This window comes from Alosa sapidissima, chromosome 14 (genome assembly GCF_018492685.1).
Source record: "Alosa sapidissima isolate fAloSap1 chromosome 14, fAloSap1.pri, whole genome shotgun sequence".
Classification (NCBI taxonomy): Eukaryota; Metazoa; Chordata; class Actinopteri; order Clupeiformes; family Clupeidae; genus Alosa; species Alosa sapidissima.
Window position 1 is genome coordinate 930001 of NC_055970.1, and position 21393 is coordinate 951393.

The 21393-nt window shown below is 41.9% G+C and overlaps 1 protein-coding gene across 3 annotated transcripts in view; it reads right to left on the bottom strand.

The window, feature by feature from the left end:
* Positions 1-21393, bottom strand: part of cdh8 (cadherin 8) — a 96436-nt gene that overhangs the window by 42854 nt on the left and 32189 nt on the right. For all 3 annotated transcript variants that reach the window (XM_042060697.1, XM_042060695.1, XM_042060696.1), the window contains exon 3: positions 1741-2035. In XM_042060697.1, coding sequence (XP_041916631.1) covers positions 1741-2035 — 295 coding nt within the window. The remainder of the gene's footprint in view (positions 1-1740; positions 2036-21393) is intronic.

Genomic DNA, 21393 nt, shown 5'->3' on the forward strand with positions numbered 1-21393 from the left:
TCTAAAGGTAAGATAATAGCACTTGTTGATTTGAGAGCCTGACCATTTTTAGGCGTCTGGTGTACTGCAGTGAGCAGTGTTGGGAGTAATGCATTAAAAAAGTAATGTAATTACAGTAATGCATTGCTTTTTGCTGTAATGCAGTAATGTAAGGCATTACCAATACAATTTCAGTAATATTTTACTCGGTACAATTCTCAGTAACTGAAGTTACTTTGCTTTTTAATCCAAAATTGAGAAATGCTCAATGGGCACCAGAGAAGATTTTCCAAGAATTAAAAAAAGTCATCTATGCTGGTCCTGGAATTTGATTGCCTTGTTTAGATGACTGTAGAAAGGGAATTTGAGTTATCTCTGCCATTCATGCAACAGATCTAACATGGTTAGGCTATACTTCTCATTTCAAGCAGTGAGAACAACTAAAATGTTTCTTTTACAGACAAAGATCATAGCCATTATTCTCAAACTATTTACATTAAGTCTACACCACTGTGGAAGGAAAGGCAACCAGCAATGAACCATTTAAAGTCAACATACAATTTCACTATGGCTATATTTTACCATGGCTATATTTTACTATATTAAGTTGTGAGTGACCTTTGGCCTTTGGGGCCTACATTGTCCCATGAGCCATACCTGAGCCATAACCATTATATTGTTCTTTTGTTAGCCTTAAGCCTAGCTCAGTCATTATGCCATACCACATCACCTCCTGCCGTGTAATGAGCTGCATTGAACACATGAAGATCTATTGAGAACACCAAATCCATATTTCCTGTTATTTTGGTGAAAGTATTGTAAACGTAGTGTAATGCCTTACAATTCAAAGACAGTAATATTGTAATGTAACAAATTACTTTGAGATGACACGTAATAAATAATGCATTACGCTTTTGAAGTAACTTGCCCAACACTGGCAGTGAGATGTGAGGCTCATGAGATGATTCATGTTTTTCGTTTTTATTTAGCACCCAAAGCCGCAGCGGCAGAGGCAGAGAATAAAGGAGGTTAAAACTGAATTAGGACATGATGGAAAAACAGGTCCTCAAAAAAAAAAAAAGGTGACAAAAATGTATTTTTGTATTTGTCCATATGATGTCTTCTCCTTCAGCTTGTGCAAAACTACATGACAAGAGTAAGGACTGTACTCCATATAGACTGAGGGATGTTAGTAACTATAAAGTAACTACATGACAAGACTAAGGACTATATTCCAGACTGAGTGATGTTAGTAACTATAAAGTAACACACTAACACACATCTGCATTATATGATGATATGATATGGTTGTTCTAATCACTGAGCAGCAAATTGATAGTCTTTGACCTTCATACTTTTCTATATTTTATATTCAGACATGCAGATCTCCCTTTTTTTCTCTAACGTATTTGTATTCATGTTGTCATGTTTCACTGACCTTCAGTAACCTTCACTGATGATGGACAAGCACCATCTGCGCAGGTGAAGTTCAACACATCCCCAAGTCACTTAAAAATAATACATGCATTCAACTCCGTGGAATAGCACCATGGTGTAACCCAAACTCAGCTCAGGAACCATGGAAGAAAGGCCGGGTATTTATTTGGAGGTTAGCTAGTAAATTCAACACATCCGTCACTTGTTTTCCTAACAAAACAGATATTCAGACACTTCAAATCAGTTGACTCCATACTGGAACCCCAAAATGGAGGAAAGACCATTTATCTCCTGCCTCTGGTCAGTAAGAGGGTTGGGACTCACCGACTGAGGACATCTCTGGCACAGACGCCTGGTAGGGTCCATCGATGAACTGCGGAGGGTTGTCGTTGATGTCCTGCACCTTGATGATGAACTCGGACGGAGGCTCCAACGGTTCGTTGGTGTCCCTGTTGATGACCAGCGCCGTGAGCGTGTACTCGGCCTTCTCCTCGCGGTCCAGCTTTTTCATGGCGTGGATGTCCCCCGTCTGGTCATTGATCGAAAAGATGGTGCCTGCACCCTCACCTGACAACACGTACTTGACGTTTTTGCCGCCCACATCAAAATCAGTGTGGAGCTAAAAAAAGTGAGGGAAAGAGGGAGAGAGAGAGAGAGAGAGAGAGAGACATAAAAGAAAACATAAAAGTGATAAGTTCATGTCTCACCCAATAACACTCCAGCACAATCCCAGATATATGACATCAGCAGCAAACGAAAATCTAATCCATCACCGCATAAAAGCACAAAGCGGCCACTAGCCAAGTCCCAAGCACTGCACTTCTTCCCAAACACTAGTGTTTTACCCCTGACAGCTGAAGTGGCCAATCTCACAGACAAGATAGGCTAAGGGTGCGCAGGGTCCCCTGGTTCCTTTACAATGTTTAGATTGGGCATCCCGACCATCTGTCACTCATTGCTTCATCTGTCAGAGGGAGTGAACCTTCTCCCCACACCTGCTTTTTGGCTCGGAGTCCACACCGCCTCCTGGCTAGCGCCATTACACGTGTCAAGAGGTTACAGTGGCAGCGAGAGTTATGCCTGTCAGGACAAAACTATTGGATTGCTCTCTGAGAAATGGAAAGAGCGTGTGTGAGTGTGAAAAAAAGTACCAGCTTGACAGCAAAAGTAAAAAAAGAAAAAGAAAAAAGCATATAGAGAGAGAGGGAAAGTGAGAGAGGGTAAGAAAGATAGATAGAGAGGGAGAGAGAACGATATAGAGTGAGAGAGCATAGAAAAGGAGAGGGTGGCCATTTATACATGCTGAGTGCAAAACCAAAGTGGACAAATGGCATCTAGTGAGAAGTGAGAAGTAGGTCACCTCGGTGCAGTGGCTTATTGACAGAGCTTTGATTCACAAGGACGGCCTGCTCACAAGGGCTGCCATACTCTCTGACAAGATGGGAAAATGTGACACTTTCACTCCTGTTGAGTATCACATCTCTAATGTACCATGGGAGGCAGACAGAGATGGGCCTGGCCAAGACCGCAAACAAATGAAATGGATAGATAGAGAGATAGAGATAGATAGATAGATAGATAGATAGATAGATAGAAAAATAGATTGATTAGATAGATAGATAGATAGATAGATAGATAGATAGATAAGGACATTTAAATGAACATTATCTTAAATGAACATTAACTAATATATGTGTGTTTGTGTTTTAAACACATTGCTGTCCCTGGTCTTTGTCCTAATGGCTTGCCCTGCAGGTCTTAACCCAGCCGGCATAGACTGTCACCTGTCATGGCCTCCCCTGATGCTGCAGTCTGGCACATGGCTTCTCCAAATGGGCTGCTGCCCTAAACAACAGGTACGGATCTTGCCTGCATGCTTTCTGCCACGGCAGCTCTGTCACAGCCTGGTGATACACAAGTACTGTGATCAAAACAGAGGGTTGGGGGGGTGTTGGAAGGATGGAATAATTATAGTGGACTCATTACACAGTCACACAGCAAGCAGAGAATTGGCATAGTGAAGGGCATGGAATCCTCTAGACCAGACATTTCTCTTGAGTGCTGAGACTTGTCCCTTTAACGTTGTTCCTTGAAGCTAATCCGCCTTTTAATTCCATCCCATAAATGCCCGGCCCAGAAAGAAAAGCAGGGCGAGTAGAGGCAGCAGTGGAAACATAGCTGTAGATTACCCGACCAAAGTGCCAAGGAGAAGGACATGAGGGATACACACCAAACGGAACAGAGGAAATAGAACCTGTTTTTTTCCATATCCACTCTAACTTTCATGCCATCTTAAATTAGGTACCAGATCCCAGAGGAAAGTGGACTGGAAGGTGTAAAGGGGGGGGGGGGGGGGGTAGGGGGTAGTGAGATGGGCTGGCTGTGGATGGGTGTGTGTGTGTAGGGGGGAGGTAGCTAAGGGGGGTAGTGAGATGGGTTGGCTGGGGGTGTGTGTGTGTGTTTGGGGGAGGGATTCATAAAGTAGAGCATTTGAAAATTGGACAAAAGCTATACAAGCCATGGTATACATCATGGCCAGCAGCGGACATTATTAGGATTAGTGTGTAGACTTTCCCCCTGGTCTGCTGCCGCAGCGAGAGGACATCCTGTTCAGCAACTTTAATTCCATTTCCTGCCCTGCAAATCTGCACTAACGCTCTCTTGGGAAGATGGAGGGGAAGAGTTACAAGGCATGCAGATACAAAGATCCACAAGTACACAAAAGAAGAAGAATATTAAAAAACAGAGGAGGAGAAAAGGAGATGAAGGGAAAGCAAATGGTTTTGTAAGGATGCCATATGCATGGAGTGTCTCAGCGGTGTTGTTTATAGACACTGACAAAGCACATTCACTTAAATTGTCACACCTTGCACTTTTGTTCCCCTAATTGTGCCATCATTCCACATGAAAGATCTACCTCATTAACACAACAGCTTCACAACTTTTGCCATTTCGCAAAACCCCTTAAATGAGCCAAAATTAATGGCACTTCTGTGTATGTGCGTGTCAGAATGTGTGTGTGTGTGCGTTGTTGTTGTTGTTATATGTGTGTGTGTGTGTGTGTGTGTGTGTGTGTGTGTGTGTGTGTGGGTGTGAGGGTGAGAGAGAGTGAGAACGAGGGAGATAATTTGTTTCCCCCTTTAGTCTCGTGTTAAAGTTCTTAAATCTATAAGAGAGAACACAGCTCTAATTAAAGCACCGAAATGGAAACCACACGACGCAATGCAGCATTAGGCCACTCATTACACGTGCTCATGATAATTAAAACACGGCAGTGTTACTACCATACTTCTGACAAATTCATTGCATCTGAAATACGAGTCTGGCCAACACACACACACACACACGCACGCACACACACACACACACACCAGCCTCACTGAGATTTTCCCCATTCCTACTCCGTCTGGCCAACACACACACACACACACGCACGCACGCACACACACGCACACACACACACACACACCAGCCTCACTGGGATTTTCCCCATTCCTACTCCGTCTGGCCCCTAATTCTCATCATGATTTTGCAAACGATTGACGAGCAGAGAGGCATCGGACGGGAGAAGGGTTGAACGGGCTGTCTGTCATTATGCCAGTTGCCTGGGAAACCCGGTCCGAACATGCAGCTCGTGACATCAGCAGCTATCGTATCCCTGTAGCACTCTTCTTTATTTATAGTGTCCCTCTAATCTCACGGCAGTGATGATCTGAGACCATTATCATCTCAAGATGTGGGGAAAAACAGCAAGAGAAAAGAAGGATGCAGAGCCTGAGAAATGGCAGAGAGAGAGAGAGAGAGAGAGAGAGAGAGAGACAGAGAGCGAGAGAGAGAGGGAGAGAGACTAGGTGATCCGTTTACATGTAAACTGGAAGCAAGTCATTTTCATTTATTTTACTTTGATTGAATGGTTATATCAAATCTCAACACTCAGGTCTGTATTGTTTTGTGTGGGAGAGATAAGACACAAAATGTTCAAGATTTGCTTGCATCTCAGGAAACTTTCTCTTCCTCTTTTAACAGGCTCTCTGTTGAACAGACATACACACATACACACACACACACACACACACACACACAGAGTTCATTAAACTTCAGTACCATATAGTAAGTAAAAATATTATTAGCAAATTGCACTGACTGCATTCACGCAATACAGCAGGATGTGTGTGTGTGTGTGTGTGTGTGTGTGTGTGTGTGTGTGTATGTGTGTGTGTGTGTGTTTGTGTGTGTGTGTGTGTGTGTGTGTGTGTGTGTGTGTGTGTGTGTGTGTGTGTGGTGAGCAAGGTGTGGATGTCTGCGAGAGCTTCAATCTGTGAAAGCAAACAACAGTCCCAGAAGCCCACGTGAGACTCCAGCGAGAACAGCAGGAGTGAAAAAGTGACTGCAGCCGAGGTGAGTGAATTTTGACACACACACACACATACAAACATACACACTAGGGCTGTCAAAATAACTGATTAATTTCGATTAATTAATTTGAGAAAAAATAACTGATTCAAAAAATTAGTGCAGATTAATCGATTCCGTATGACCTTTGCCCCCGAGCTGTTCTAGTCAGTAAAAATTAGACTGTAAAATGAAGGAGAGAGAAGAAAACGTGCTGCCTGGATCATTGATTGGAACATTTACTTTTAAAAAACAGCCTGATGGTGTTGATAAAAAATAAAGTGTTGAAAATAAAGTCCTTTGCAATGTCTGCAGCAAGGAATTTGCATATCACCGGAGTTCATCAACTCTATAGTCGCACATCAATGCAAAGAAATAAATGTTGACATTGAGGGGAGTGTTAATTTATTTTCATTGTGTCCCCTAGGTTATATCTGTGGCCTGAAATGCCTTGTATGTGAAAAAAAAACTTCTCCCCAAAGCACTTTTGAATTTATTTCCTCAGCATATTAGGTCATATCATAGATTATTATGGCCATTATTTGAACAGTGAAAATAATAATAAAAGAGTTTTTGAACTTTAATGTCACTAATGCTGATTATTCAATGATTCATTTGAATTTAAATATTTTAAATACTTTCACAGCAAAAATTATAAATGTGATTAATTTAGATCAATTAATCACAGAGTATGTAATTAATTCGATTATTTTTTTAATCGATTGACAGCCCTAATATATCCACACACACACACACACACACACACATACACACACACACACACACACACACACACACACACACACACACACACACACACACACACACACACACTTTGAAGAAAAATGAGCCCAAAGCAGGCATTTTTTTAAAATGAAGATGAAATGGAGATAACATATCCCAAAGACATTAAATCAATAGACAAAAAGAAAAAAATGAAGGAAGCATTATTGAGAGACCACCCTGAGACCCTTCTCCTGGACTACAGTGGCCCAGAGAATAAAAGAGTTTGCTGCAACCTGCTGTTTTTCACTAAAAACACAGATGCTTGGTACTGCACACTTTTGACTGAAATGAACTGCATTAGAAAGGGAGGTATCTGTAAAGGCAGGCAGCTGACCCTTGAAAATGAACAGGGGGCAAGGCTGACCATCAACATATACCACAATGGCACAGTTCTGATCCAAGGACCAAAAGCTGGTCTCAGTGAATTTCAGGCTAAATTTGGACTATTGAAGAGAGAGGTCCAAAAAGTCCTGGAAAATCCTGAGAGAAAAGACCAAATCGATGAAAAGCCAGTTGCCATCAAGGTGAGAATTGATGAATCCTGCCTCAACACACCCCTATTCCATCCAAAGGCTCCCACTTCTCCCAGAATAAGAGCCCTACAAGACAACTTCTCTCTAGAACAGGACTACTTCATATTTAAAGAAGAAACTACCAACAACATCTGCCAGCTCCAAGACCGGGTCATCCAGATCAGCAACCCCAATATGCAGCTTCAACAGCTATGCACTGCTATGAGGCAGCTGGAGGAGGCCAACAAGGAGGTGAGGCGAGAGTTGACAAGTGTGAAACAAGAACTGTCCAAGAGAGAACAACATACACAGGCTCTGGAGAGTCAACTGGAGGAGATGAGGACCGAGCTAAGGTCGAAAACCTCTCTCACTAGCAACAGCTCAAGCAGAGCACAGAAACAACATGTGACCTCACAGATGGACAATGCCTCTTCGTCTACACCATCACAGCATACCCAAAGTCTGATAGACGAAAAGGATTGTGGCAGAGAGGAAAGCTTACGAAGACCAAGTTCGCTCATCGCAGGCAACATCAGATCCAACTATAACATCAACAGCATCGACAGTCCCACTTTGAACTGCAACAATCATTCTTCCAACAGCTACAACAACAACAGCAGCAACAGGAACACTTTCAGCAGCAATCAGCGGAGAAGGGGAAAAGGACATCATTATCCTCTGTGACTCAAATGGCAACCACCTAAATCCAAGGAGGCTGTTTCCTGAAAGGTCAGTAAGGAAAATGTGGTGTCCTACTGTCCAGTCGCCTGTAAAGCTGCTGAGAGAGGGTAGGCTGGACAAGCGCTCCCATATAATTGTTCACACAGGGACTAATGACCTTGGCAACCACAACACAGATGTGGCAAAAGCCTTGACCAATTTAGCCAAGATCCAAGCTCAAAGATCATCATATCAACACTTCTACCACGAAAGGACATTCCAGAGAGAACGCCTTAACTTTCATTTAATAGTACTTTTCTGTTAATCTAGACTTTGTGTGTGTGTGTGTGTGTGTACAATCCTATATAAATATGGATGTAAGTTTCATTTAAGTAAGTTTTTTTTTTAGATAATTAGGCCTATACTTAATTTTGATACAACCTAGCCTCAAGTTAACTTTAAGACAAAACATACATATTTCTTTATGGCAAAGACTAGAGATACACAATGACATCACTTAGAATTACTAACTATAATATACAAGGGTTGTACTCATCTGCTTTTGGTGAAAAGAGTACACATCCTGACTTTGTAAATATTGTAAATAGTTCAGATATTGTAATACTGTTAGAAACATGGAGTAAAGGAGAAGAAAAGTTTAACTCCATTCCACATTACAAGGAACTCTATATTCCTTCTGTTAAACATCCTAAAGTAAAATGTGGAAGAGATTCAGGGGGAATTGTAGTATTGTTTAAAGATAATCTTACTGATCATATTTATCCTGTAAAGAAGGGGAAGTCACATGTATGGATTAAGTTAAAAAAGGAATTCACTTTCTCAGATTTTGACATCTATCTATGCGCCATCTATATACCCCCATATGAATCACCCTACTACCCTGAAGAAACCTTTGAAATTCTGCATTCAGAAATCATACAATTCCAATCTGAAAGATCAGTTTTGCTAATGGGAGACATGAATGCAAGAACAGGTACAGAAAAAGATTATATAAACCCCAATGGCTATGCATATATCACTGAAGCTCAAATAAATAAAAACACATTTGAAAGATCACGTCAGAGCGCTGATAATATGGTTAACAAAAATGGCAAACAGCTGCTTCAGCTTTGTAAAAGCCTGGGTCTCACCATCACTAATGGTAGAATGAAAGGTGACTTTGGAAATTGGAGGAAATTGAAAACCTTATATACACATTTTTCTTCACAAAATTTCAAGAGGATAGAGAAGGCATAAATCTAGCGACAGAAAGGATTTCTGAAAGTTTTAATTTAGTGGCCAGCAAAATACTAAAAGTAAAGAAAAAATACAAGAAAAAGACATCTAAAACTAAAAAGAACGAGTGGTTTGACAAAGAATGTCAAACATTAAGGAAACAGTTAAGAACACTATCAAACTAGATGTACCGCAGAGCGGTACAAAATATGACCGCCGCCCAATCCAGCACATTTTTTCCACAAAAAGAAATCATGCTGAAAGGCCTATATGATTCTAACTGTCTCACTAAATTGCATTATCCACACTCAATTCTCACTGGTATCTGCTAGACAACAAGTACCAAAACATGATTAGTTCATGGATTTCACATGTAAAATTAATTTTATACAACCCCACCTCCATCTTGCCTGTTCATAATTCTGAGAAATTCTTGATTGTTTGTGTTATGTTTATGTTATGTGTGTGTGTGTGTGTGTGTGTGTGTGTGTGTGTGTGTGTGTGCGTGCTTGTGTGTGTGCCTGCGTATGTGCCTGTGCATGCAAGCGTACATATGTCTACTGTGTGAGTATGTGTCATACGTATGATTACTGTGAATGTATGTGTGTGCGTGTGTGTCTGTTTATGCACATGTGTGCACATGGCATGGGTTAACATGACCCCTGGAGGCAAACATACTGAAAAAAATGGTCATCCTAGGCCCTACAGTTCTCAAGATATTCACAGAGAACTGTGTCTGCCCTACCCTCCTTTCGGGGGGTCCAGTCCAGCGGGAGGGCTACAGATCAAAACGAAAAATGACGGTTCCATGCTATCCATGTGGGGGCACATGCCCACCAAGTTTTGTGTACCCCGGTCTTTCAGTGTCCCGGGAATCCTTGTTGGTGTACGTCACTAAATGTACACATAAATTATTTTATTGTAAGGCCCCCCATGAACGAAAGTGCACAAAACATGGCATGCATTCGGAGGGTGTCATAATGATCCTACACTTTTAATTTCGTGCAGTTTTGACCTTGCCAGCCAGAGATATTGTGATGAAAACACCTAATTTTTTGCTTTTGATTTTTTAACTAGGTGGCGCTATACATGAAATAAGTGGTAATGGGATGGGTTGACATGCCCCCTTAAGACCAACATACATAAAGAAGGTGGACCTCCTAGGCCCTACGGTTCTCAAGATATTCACAGAAAACTGTCTCCGGCCACCTACAGGCCAGTTGGTGTATAGTAACATAAATTAATTTATTGTGTGGCCCCTCATGAACGGAATTCCACAAAACTTGGCGTGCATACAGAGGGTGTCATAATGATCCTACACTTCCAATTTCGTGCAGTTTTGACTATGTTAGGTCACAGATACCTTCAATTACAACACCTCATTTTTACTTTTTTGTGTTTAACTAGGTGGCGCTATATATGAAATGAGTGGTTATGGAATGGGTTGACATGGCCCCTTGAGATCAACATACAAAAAAAAATGGTCCTCCTAAACCCTACGGTTTTCGAGATATTCACAGAAAACTGTGTCTGCCCTACCCTCCTTTCGGGGGGTCCAGTCCAGCTACAGATCAAAACGAAAAATGATGGTTCGATGCTATCCATGTGGGGTTACATGCCCACCAAGTTTCGTGTACCCCGGTCTTTCAGTGTCCCGGGAATCATTGACGGAAATTTGGGCATGCGAAAAAGAAAAAAAAAAAAATCTGACTAAACCTATATGACCGCCGCTTCGCTGCGCGGCGCTCATAATAAGAAACATAGGGAACAAACAAATATAAGCACACGGTTACTATACCAACAAACTCTTACCAAATACAAATCATTACTAAGACAGAAAAAAGGCACATACATGAATAAAAAGCTACAAGATATAGAAGATGTTGTCGATCAAAATTCATTTTGGGAGTTATGGAACAAACTTGAGATCACCAAAAAAACTAAACAGATCCCCCCTATGTGATGCAAACATCTGGACAGACCATTTTGGGCAACTCTACAGTGAAGATAAACTAAATCCACTCCAAACACAATTGACTGATAAATTACAAGAATTGGAATCAAAAGTAAAAAATGAATTGAACAATATAGACACCCCTGTATCACTAGCTGAACTAAACGAAAAAATAAAAACCCTAAAAAACAAAAAGGCATGTGGGTGCGATGGGATACATAATGAAATGATTAAGTACAGCAGCCCAATACTGAAACAAGCCATTCTCAAACTTTTCAATCTAGTTCTAGCTGTTGGTCATTTCCCACGGCCATGGAAAGAAAATCAAATCGTACCAATCTACAAAAACGGAGATAAACTAGATCCAAACAACTACAGAGCCATTGCTGTAAGCAGCAACTTAGAAAAGCTTTTCTGTAGCATCATAAACAACAGAATGGTAGAATTCTTACAGGAAAATAGAGTTCTAAGTAACTCTCAGATCGGGTTTATGCCAAAACACAGAACAACTGACCACATATATACATTACAGACATTAATTAAAAAATATGTACAGAACACCAACAGAGGAAAACTTTTTGGATGTTTTGTAGACTTCAACAAGGCCTTCGATTCAGTCTGGCATGATGGACTCTTACTTAAACTGATAGAAAATGAGATAGGGGGAAGAATCTATGACCTTAAAGAGAAAAGATATATACAAAAACAACAGATGTTGTGTCAAAATCGATGATAAAAGAACGTCATACTTTAAACAAGCCAAAGGTGTTCAGCAAGGTTAAAGTCTTAGTCCTATACATCAATGATCTAACATCAGACATAGCAAAATCCAAACTATCAGGAGTCACAGTCGGGGGTAGAGACATTACATGTCTTCTGTTTGCGGATGACCTCCTACTTCTGTCTCCAACTGAGGAGGGGCTAAAAGAGAGTCTGTCAATCCTGGAAAATTACTCTCAAATTTGGAACCTCCCCATAAATAAAGAAAAAACTAAAATAATGATATTTAAAAAAAAGACACGTTCAACAGAGAATAAATATAATTTCACCCTTGGTGAAAGCAGACTTTCCCAAGTGACAAGCTATAACTATTTGGGCCTCAATATTTCCTCCACGGGCCATTTTAATCTGGCTATTAAAGACCTGGTTGACAAAGCACGGAGAACATATTATTGCATAAGAAAATCTCTATACCAATACAACACCCCTATCAAATTGTGGCAAAATATTTTTGATTCGGTTATCAAGCCCATTATCTTATATGGCAGTGAAATTTGGGGCATAAAACATAAAGATAATTATGAGCTATTGGACAAAAGCCCAGCAGAAACACTACACCTGGAATTCTGTAAGAACATCTTGGGGGTACACAGGAATGCAACAAATATTGCATGCAGAGCAGAACTTGGAAGATATCCACTATTAGTTGATATTCAAAAAAGAGCATGCAAATTTTATTACCATGTACTGTCCTCAAAACCAGAGGAATATAATCACAGTGCCCTTCTACAGAGGAGAACATATCAAAAAATTAACAAAAGAAGAATATTACAAATATTGGCTAAACAATATTGAACAATCCAACAAATTGAAATGTTTCCAAAAAATCAAAACCAATTATGAAATTGCATCTTATCTAAAAGAGATTACCGAGTACAAACAAAGAAAATTACTAACATCTTATAGATTAAGTGAACACTCTCTGGCCTTAGAAATGGGAAGACACAGGCAAACCTGGCTTCCTAGGGAGGAAAGGCTGTGTTTGTAGTGCAGTGAGGGAGTAGTAGAAGATGAAAAACACTTTCTCAGTGCAGTAAATTCAGCACAGTCAGGAACCAATATTTCCTTCAATTCAGGCAAATTATACCTCAATTTGAAGTATTAGAAAATGAAGACAAGCTCCCATACTTGTTGGGAGAGCATACAAGTTGTGTAAAACTCGCTGCGCAGTACCTGTTAACATGTCATAAATCGAGGAAGTGAGTGACCCATATTGTGACATGCTTTGCTTTATATCAATAACCAATACCCATGATAGCACATTGATAAATATACAGTATATAGTAATACTGTATCATTATACATTTCATTTATTATTCTCTCTTTTTAATTATGACCGCCGCTAGCGAAGCCCGTCATCTACTTCCTGAATTTTTGGTCAAAGATACCCAGGACACTGAAACACCGGTGCACATGAAATTTGGTGGGTATGTAGCCCCACTAGACTTTTACGGAAAAATTTTGTTTCATCCCCGGGGGCCACTACCCCCCCAACCCCCCCCCCCCCCCCCCCCGTGCTGGGCCCCCCGAACCGCAAAAAAAGCAGTTTTTCCTAAATAACTACCTGAACCGTGGCACTGAGGATGAAGAATCTTTTATGGTATGTTGGTCTCAAGGGCCCTCATCAACCTGGCCCATAATCACTCATTTGTGATTTGCACCCCCCCGGTAAAAAATGAAAATGCAATATTATTCTGGTTTAATCGCCCCTATCTTCAGTTAAGATGTTCAGAACTGCACCAAATTTTATATGTATGATTGACATGGCATTCTCTGGGGGTATGCCAAGTTTCATAGAATTTCATCCATGGGGGGGTCTAAAAAAAATTAGGTTATGTGTACATTTAGTGACTGTACACTCATTGGCCTGTAGATGGCGGTGCACACATATACACATGCACACACACACAGGCACCCACATACTATCGGTATTAGAACGGCCGATACATAATTACAAATTCAGTAGGATTAAAAGAAAGCCAAAATAAATATTCATCATCATCATCATGGCTGCATTTCCAGTATTGCCAATAAGTAGTCGTTTGTCCACTAGATGGCGCATCGTTGCAGTGAGACGTAATTTTGTTGGAAGTTAAAAGTGGGTTGGAAAAACAATGGACGCTTCCTACAAGGACTGTAGTTTACCGCAGAGAACGTCTAATAAGGATAGGACGATGTTCACATGAAGTGTAATTCCCATTTCTTCTTGAAGCCGAAATAAATCTGAGGATGTTTATCGGACATGCTTAATTTTTACTGCAGGTACGTTAATCTTATAATATCAATAAGGACCTAGGAAATGTTACCGTTAGCGTTGGTTGAGTGATGGAGGCCAATTTGATTGATTGCATTTGTAGAAAACTATAAATGCAGTTATACCAAGCAAATTGATAGCAGCACTGTAATTGTATCTTTCGACTGTCATTTGTTGCACGTGCTACAAAAATCATTCTGTGCAATGGAAGATTTACCAACGTTACACCGGTCTGATACAGTTTTGCCTATACATGCGTGAGAATGAGACGCCTGTTTATTTGTTTTAAGTGCGTGCAGGGTGTGAGAGGGGAATCTATGTGCTTTGATTCCAGCTTGGTAGTTGTAGTCTGTGAAATTAAAAAGCACGTGTGTGTGAAGTATCCAAACAATGACACCTTCATTTTCATTATGGCTGCTTTAGCAACACACCTTAAGCTACTGTGTAGTGGGTCCCATTTAGAAGTGGCTACTTCATTCGCGCTTTCCTTGACTCATGGAGCTGCGTGAATTTTATTACAACTTTTCGCCACGATATGGCAGTTTAAGTCCGCTTGATACTGTAAGGCGTAAGCCATTGGTTTCCAAAGGAGATTTTATTTGTGTCGCCAGCATAGCCTATTGACAATTTATGTTGTAAATAGGCCTACCTTATAAGCCTACCTGTAGCTTAGGGAATCTAACAGCTTTCTATTAGGATCTAGTTTGTTAGTTACAGTTTTGTCATAACTCCCTGATGCATTTTTGCATTTAGAATAGCCAGAGCGTGGATATCTCAATCAGAAAATTAAACAATATCGGGTGCCTATGGACTAGACTGGGTGAACCCAGCCTGATCTGCCCGCTATTTATTTTTTGATTTCTTAAAAGATTGAGCTTGGTCTGGTGAAAGCCAGACTAGCCATGGACCTCAGTTACACAATGCAAGGAAACATGAATCAGCCTATATTTGCACTAACAATAACGGACAACAGCTCTTCAACTTTGGCCCGTTAAAATGTGTATGAACAGTCTAGCGACGCATTTCATCAAGGCCCATTTGGACATGTCAGTTATTTGCACCACTGGTTATATGTAAAACAGCATTTCGTTTCAGACTACTGTTACTTAATTTGTGCATTAACAATAACGTTTCAGACTACTGTTACTTAATTTGTGCATTGACAATAAAGTATCACATGAACTAAAGATGACTAAAATCTTATGTAGAAGAAGAAACATTCACAAAAAATCCATCCATCCAAAAATGACCTTTGTTTTTGATAGCTGTTGAAAACGGCATGGAACTGACAGAGATGTTTTTGTTTATAAATAAATAAATAAATAAATAACATTATGCTGATACCTTTTGCTTTTCCCAAATACAATGTAGCCTACAGGTGTAAGTGACCTTTCATCAATCCAGTTGCAATGGATGAACTGTGATGAACTGCCCTACTTGTGATTGTTTAGAGATTTTATAGGTTTTACAACAATGCTACATCTTCTTTGGCTATTCTACAATCTATTCACCTTTTCAGCACCAGTAGGCTACTTTCTGTGCAGCTGCACACACACACTCAGGCATGCCAAACAAGCATACACAAACATTTCAAGAGTGGGGGATGGAGTAAAATATGGAGACAAATTGAAGTGTGATTTATTTTTGCGGAACAGATGTACAGGACTGAGCGGTGGTCATATTTTGTACCGCTATGCGGTACATCTAGTTATTATTATCATTATGTATTTTGTATTTTTTAAACAGATATTGTATCTGTGTTGATGTTTTATATGTTTGCTTTGGCAACACTGCTTCATTGAGTAATGCCAATAAAGCTCCATTGAAATTGAAATTGAAATAGAGAGAGAGAAATAGAGAGAGATATAGAGAGAGAGAAATAGAGAGAGAGAGAGGAGAGAGAGAGATAGAGAGAGAGGAGAGAGAGAGAGGAGAGAGAGGAGAGAGAGAGATAGAGAGGAGAGAGATGCACACATTCCAAAGAGTGCTGCTCACCACAAGGGAGCATCCAATCTACAAGAAGAAGCACTTAAACAGGCTGTGCCGCTTCATTAGCGTACCGCTAAATCTAGCCCGGCCCTAAATCTGCTTGCGCACAGCCCAGGATTATGAGCGGCCCTACTTCATGAATCTCACCATGAGAGAAGTGAGAGGAATGGAGAGAGAGCGAGAGAGAGAGAGAGAGAGAGAGAGAAAGAGAAGGAAAGGGAGGTAGAGAGGTGAGAGGAATGGAGAGAGAGAGGGTTAGAGAGAGAGAGAAAGAGGGGAAGACAGAGAGGGAGATGGACGCTTCTCAGCTGTGTGTGTGCCTCTTGCCGGCATGGCTCCCGTTGAGCTGTGGGCCGAAGGTGCTTTTATTGGCGGAGTCGGGGCTTTATGGCAGCCCTAGGAACAATCAGCCCCATCCTAATGAGCACCTCTTCTCCTCTCCTCTCCTCCTATCTCTCTCTATCCTCCTGTTCTGCCCTCCTCTTCTCACCCCTCCATTCCCGCATGCTAAAGTACGGTGCTAAGCCCTACACGGAAAATTAAGGAATTTGCTCCTTGTCAGGGCAAGTGGTGGAGAGGATAACCACCCCCCGGCCCCTCTCTCTCTTTCTTTGTCTCTGTCTGTTTTACTTTCTCTCTGTCCTTTGGAGTGTGGCTGTGTGTGTGTGTGTGTGTGTGTGTGTGTGTGTGTGTGTGTGTGTGTCTGTGTGTGTGTGTGTGTGTGTGTGTGTGTGTGTCTGTGTGTGTGTGTGTGTGTGTGTGTGTGTGTGTGCCTCTGTGTGTGTGTGTGTGTGTGTGTGTGTGTGTGTGTGTATTAGAAAGAGAGAGTCCTTGTCACCCAGCATGCCTGCGTGTCACTTGGCTTCAAACATGTCAGTGTGGTTCCCCATCACAGACCCATCTCAAGGCTCAATTAGGCTTAAAAGTCCACCGTTCCCTCTCACAGAGGAGAAGTGTGTGTGTGTGTGTGTGTGTGTGTTGTTATTATACAGAGGAGGAGAGAGGGAGAGTGGAAAGAGTGGTGAATGAGAAAAAAAGGAGAGGATGGAGAGACACATAGTGGAAGAGAGAGAGAAAGAAGAGAGGAACTAGAAAGGGGAGAAGCAGGAAATGGAAATGAGATGTAGAGAAAGAAGGAAAAGGAGAGAGAGAGGGAGATTGGGTCTAACCGCTTGATTTCTTAGCTCTTGTTCTGTCTCTAATGCATGCAGATTTATGTAAGACGACGGGTCTTGATGTAGAACAATGCTGCCGCAATGCTTCCTGTAGGCTGGGGTGTCAACTGAGCCTCAGTAAAACCGATTCTAATTTAGCTGTTTTCCAAGACTCGTCCATGCAACATCACCTCAGCACGAGCGGGCAGGAGGAAACAGCGGACATCCCCATTACCATGTACACGCCTTTCATCCAGCAGGACGCAGCAAACCAGGGCTCCATCGAACAGAACGCAATTAAGGGCTAAATGCAGTACACATCTGTAAGAGCATGCCTTGCTTGTTTATCTATAGACCTATTTACAGATAATCAAGTCTGTACTATGTGAAATGAAACAGGGCACGTCACTCACTACTGTACGTTCCATTTACTGACTCTGATGAAGTCAATCACAGCATGTTCAGAGTCGACTGCAGTGGTGCTCTCCCACTGCGTGCCCTCTAGCACACGTTAATATCCATTTTCCGTATGGTTGTGTGGCAATAGTTAACTGCACCTGTATTAATAATAAATGAATAACGAGACACTGAATATTGCAATAATGTTTTGCATGTAATGGCCAGATGGAACATCGCATGATACATGATACAATGAGCTATTCTGGGAATCCATTTCCCCTCTGCTCAGCCAATAAGCTTGCTTCATTAGACAAGTCACGCTAGTCCTCCAATAAGCCTTCTCTTAGTCTGGGAATGTTTCAGTCACCTTTGCCACTGTTTACACCTGTGAAGTACAGTCATCACTGATTATAGGTTCTCAACTCGGGTGTGCTCTCAACTCTCTCTGACTTTCTCCCTCTGTCTCATTATCTCTCTCTCTCTCTCTCTCTCTCTCTCTCTCTCTCTCTCTCTCTCTCTCTCTCTCTCTCTCTCTCTCTAATATGGACACCCTATTCTCTCGATTACTGTCAAATCGATTAATTACAACCAGAGAGGTTAATTACAGTTAGTCACTGATGCAGTGCATGTGTTTGTCTATAAGTGTGTGTCTATAAGTGTTTCTCTGTGTCTGTACTGCATATGTGTGTGTGTGTGTGTGTGTGTGTGTGTGTGTGTGTGTGTGTGTCTGTACTGCATATGTGTGTATGTGTGTGTGTGTGTGTGTGTGTGTGTGTGTGTGTGTGCGTGTGTATGCGTGTGTGTGCATTTTGTTTCTGTCGCATCTGCTGTTTCTGTCTCCCAGGAGGAGAGAGTGTTAGCCCATGCAATAGCCACACCTACAGCGAACAATAGCAGAAGAGGAACCTCCTCGTCGGATCAGATGGCCCACATTTCCCACCCTCACACCCCGAGCAGACAGAGTGCGACGGGGGCAAATCCTCGGGACGCCAGCCTGACAAGACAGGAAGCGGGGCACGTGAAACAGCACGGGCGCCAGTGCAGATGGTCTCTCACAGTTCCCCCTAAACACTCTGGCTTAACCTCATCCGAGGCCTATTACAGCACATTAGCCCTACCTGCGATGCTGATACACCTACAGCATGCTGCTAGGGAACAAAAAAAGCAAGACAAAAAAAGCACGCTAAAACAACACAAGCAATTCCGATTCATTTCATCACAGCTTTTTTAGTGTGCCTCCCTCACATCGAAACTGACCTAATCAAATCAAAATTAGATTGATTTTCATACGGTACAGATGGAACCTGTAGCACGTCTAATTTGATACGGTATTGTGTTATGAGAGAGTGTTATCTTAGCACAGATGGCGCTGCCTGGGTTTCTAATTCATATTTCAGTGAGGTTTGGTTTTTAATTTATTTACCAAGCAACTGAATGACTGGAGCAAGAATGGAAGAGATGCCGTTTCTCCCTCTCGCTCTCTTTCTCCCTCTCTCTCTCTCTTTCTCTTTCTCCCTCTCTCTCTCTCTTTCTCTCTCTCTCTTTCTCTCTCTCTCTCTCTCTCTTCTCTCTCTTTTTCTCTTTCTCTCTCTTTCTCTTTCTCTCTCTCTTTCTCTCTCTCTCTCTCTCTTTCTCCCTCTCTCTCTCTTTCTCTTCCTCCCTCTCTCTCTTTCTCTTTCTCTCTCTCTCTCTCTCTCTCTCTCTCTCTCCCTCTTCTCTGTCAGAAGGCCTGAGGTATCATTGAATCATCCAACGACGCCAAGAGCTTCACACTAGTATTCAGTGTGAGTGTTGTCACAGACTACTTGGCTGTTACTATCAACTTTTGGTGCGTGAATCACTTTCTCAGAGCCCAGGGGACGGGTAGGATTGGTGAAATTCATTTGAGCCAGAAAATGTATCCCTGCAAAAATTCACTCTGTGAGATGCACGGCACAGATCTTGAGGAGAATTAAAAAGGATCATCAGAAACTTGACGGCAAATTAAAATCGTCTTAGATCTTATGTGCCAGCATAATGCAGAACAATGTTCTTTTATCTGCAGATTCAACAATCTTTTCTTATTTTGAACAAACATATCAAAGCCAACATATTGTGTATGAGCTTGTCTCCATGAGTCAAAACTCTTTCACTGACACCCCGTCACGTACAGCTTCACAGAAAATAACACCTCTTCTGCCATTTGGGGATCCATTATGTGGTGTATACATGGGGAAGTAATTTGCTTACCACTGCTCCCCATCCCTCCAAACACACACACACACACACACACACACATTGACACACAAGACCGACATTTATTCTACATTATTTGTTTGGCCTTATATCTTTAAATGTTTGTATTTTTCAGTGCAATTTCTCAGTTTCTCTGAGCTGTCATTCGTCATGCAAATAAGAGCTCCATCTGAAGGAAGAGCAGAAACATGGCAATGTGGCAGACATAATTATGATCTGCTGCTCACCAACAGTGTCGGCAGCCCCCACAAGACCATGTGGGAGAGATACTGTAGGAGGCTAGAGGGAGTGGGGTGTGTGTGTGTGTGTGTGTGTGTGTGTGTGTGTGTGTGTGTGTGTGTGTGTATGTGTATGTGTGTGTGTGTGTGTGTGTGGTTGTCGCAATATAAATTGTGGTTGGTTTCTCTCTCCTCCAATGCGGTATGAGGAAGACTGTCTTTTAAAATGTTCTTTCTGTCCCGAGTTGATGTGGAAACAAGCAGTTCCATTGTGTGTTACTCTCTCTCTGTCTCTCTCTCTCTCTCTCTCTCTCCCTCTCTCTCTCGCTCTCTTTTTCTCTCCCTCTCTCTTTCTCTATCTGTGTATGTTTGTGATTAAATATGTGTGTGTGTAAGTCTGTGTGGGAGGCTGTGTGTGCACAAGTAGCAGTGAGAAGCTGAAGTATTACTCTGCCACAGTATGAGGTCGAGGAGGTGCCTGCTGCCCCACGCCTCAACTCATCTCAGCAGGGCTATGCCACACGTGAAGGCAAACATGAATTTGAGACTTCCACACTCACTAAACAAACACATATGCACATAATAAGCATGTGCAAAGATTACACCCTGACAAAGGCAAACTCTTTCTTTTTTCTGAATGAGGCAAAGCGTTGTCCTCTCCCTCCTCTCCTCCATTCTTACAGCTGTGTGAGTCTTCATTTGGTTTCCTCTCTGCTTGTTTCACAGTGGTTTACTGCTGTTTCTGCAGCAAAAAAAAAATGAAAAGCCATCTGCATTGCTCAATTCCTTTGTAGGTCTCTGAAAGTTTAGCCAAGAAAACTAAGAAAACAGGCTGAGTCTTTAGGGTATTGTAGAAGTAAGCTTAAGAGGCAGTGAATTAGTCCATTTTTACCTGGGAAAAAAGCCCTCCTGGTTGAATTGAACATTTAGACATGTAAAAGAGGGATATAAATGTAGGACTCTCTCTCTCTCTCTCTCCCTGGCATTGCCCATCAGTAATGCCAACAGAAATTTCTCGGCAGTCTGGAAGCGCATCAGCCAGGCTCGGACTCTATACCTGCGATTTACATCGGCGCTGTGGCACAATGGGATTTTCTGTGGCAGAGCGAAGGGGGCTGCACTCTGGTCTCTGCGGCTCAGCGTTCCTCCACAGAGCAGGCCGAGGATTAGAGAGCCCATGCTAGCCTGACTCACCACTAGCACTGTTTTAAAGAAAGCACTAGCCTGCCACATCCCCCCTTCACACTGCAGTGCTTCCATTACTGCTCAGGCCTCTGTTAGCGCTGCGTTATGTTATTACTGCAGCGCAAGAGCTGCACTGCTGCTGGTGCACTCCAGTTCACAAAGAGGGCCACATTAAGTTGCTGATTGTTTTGTGTGTGTGTGTGTGTGTGTGTGTGTGTGTGTG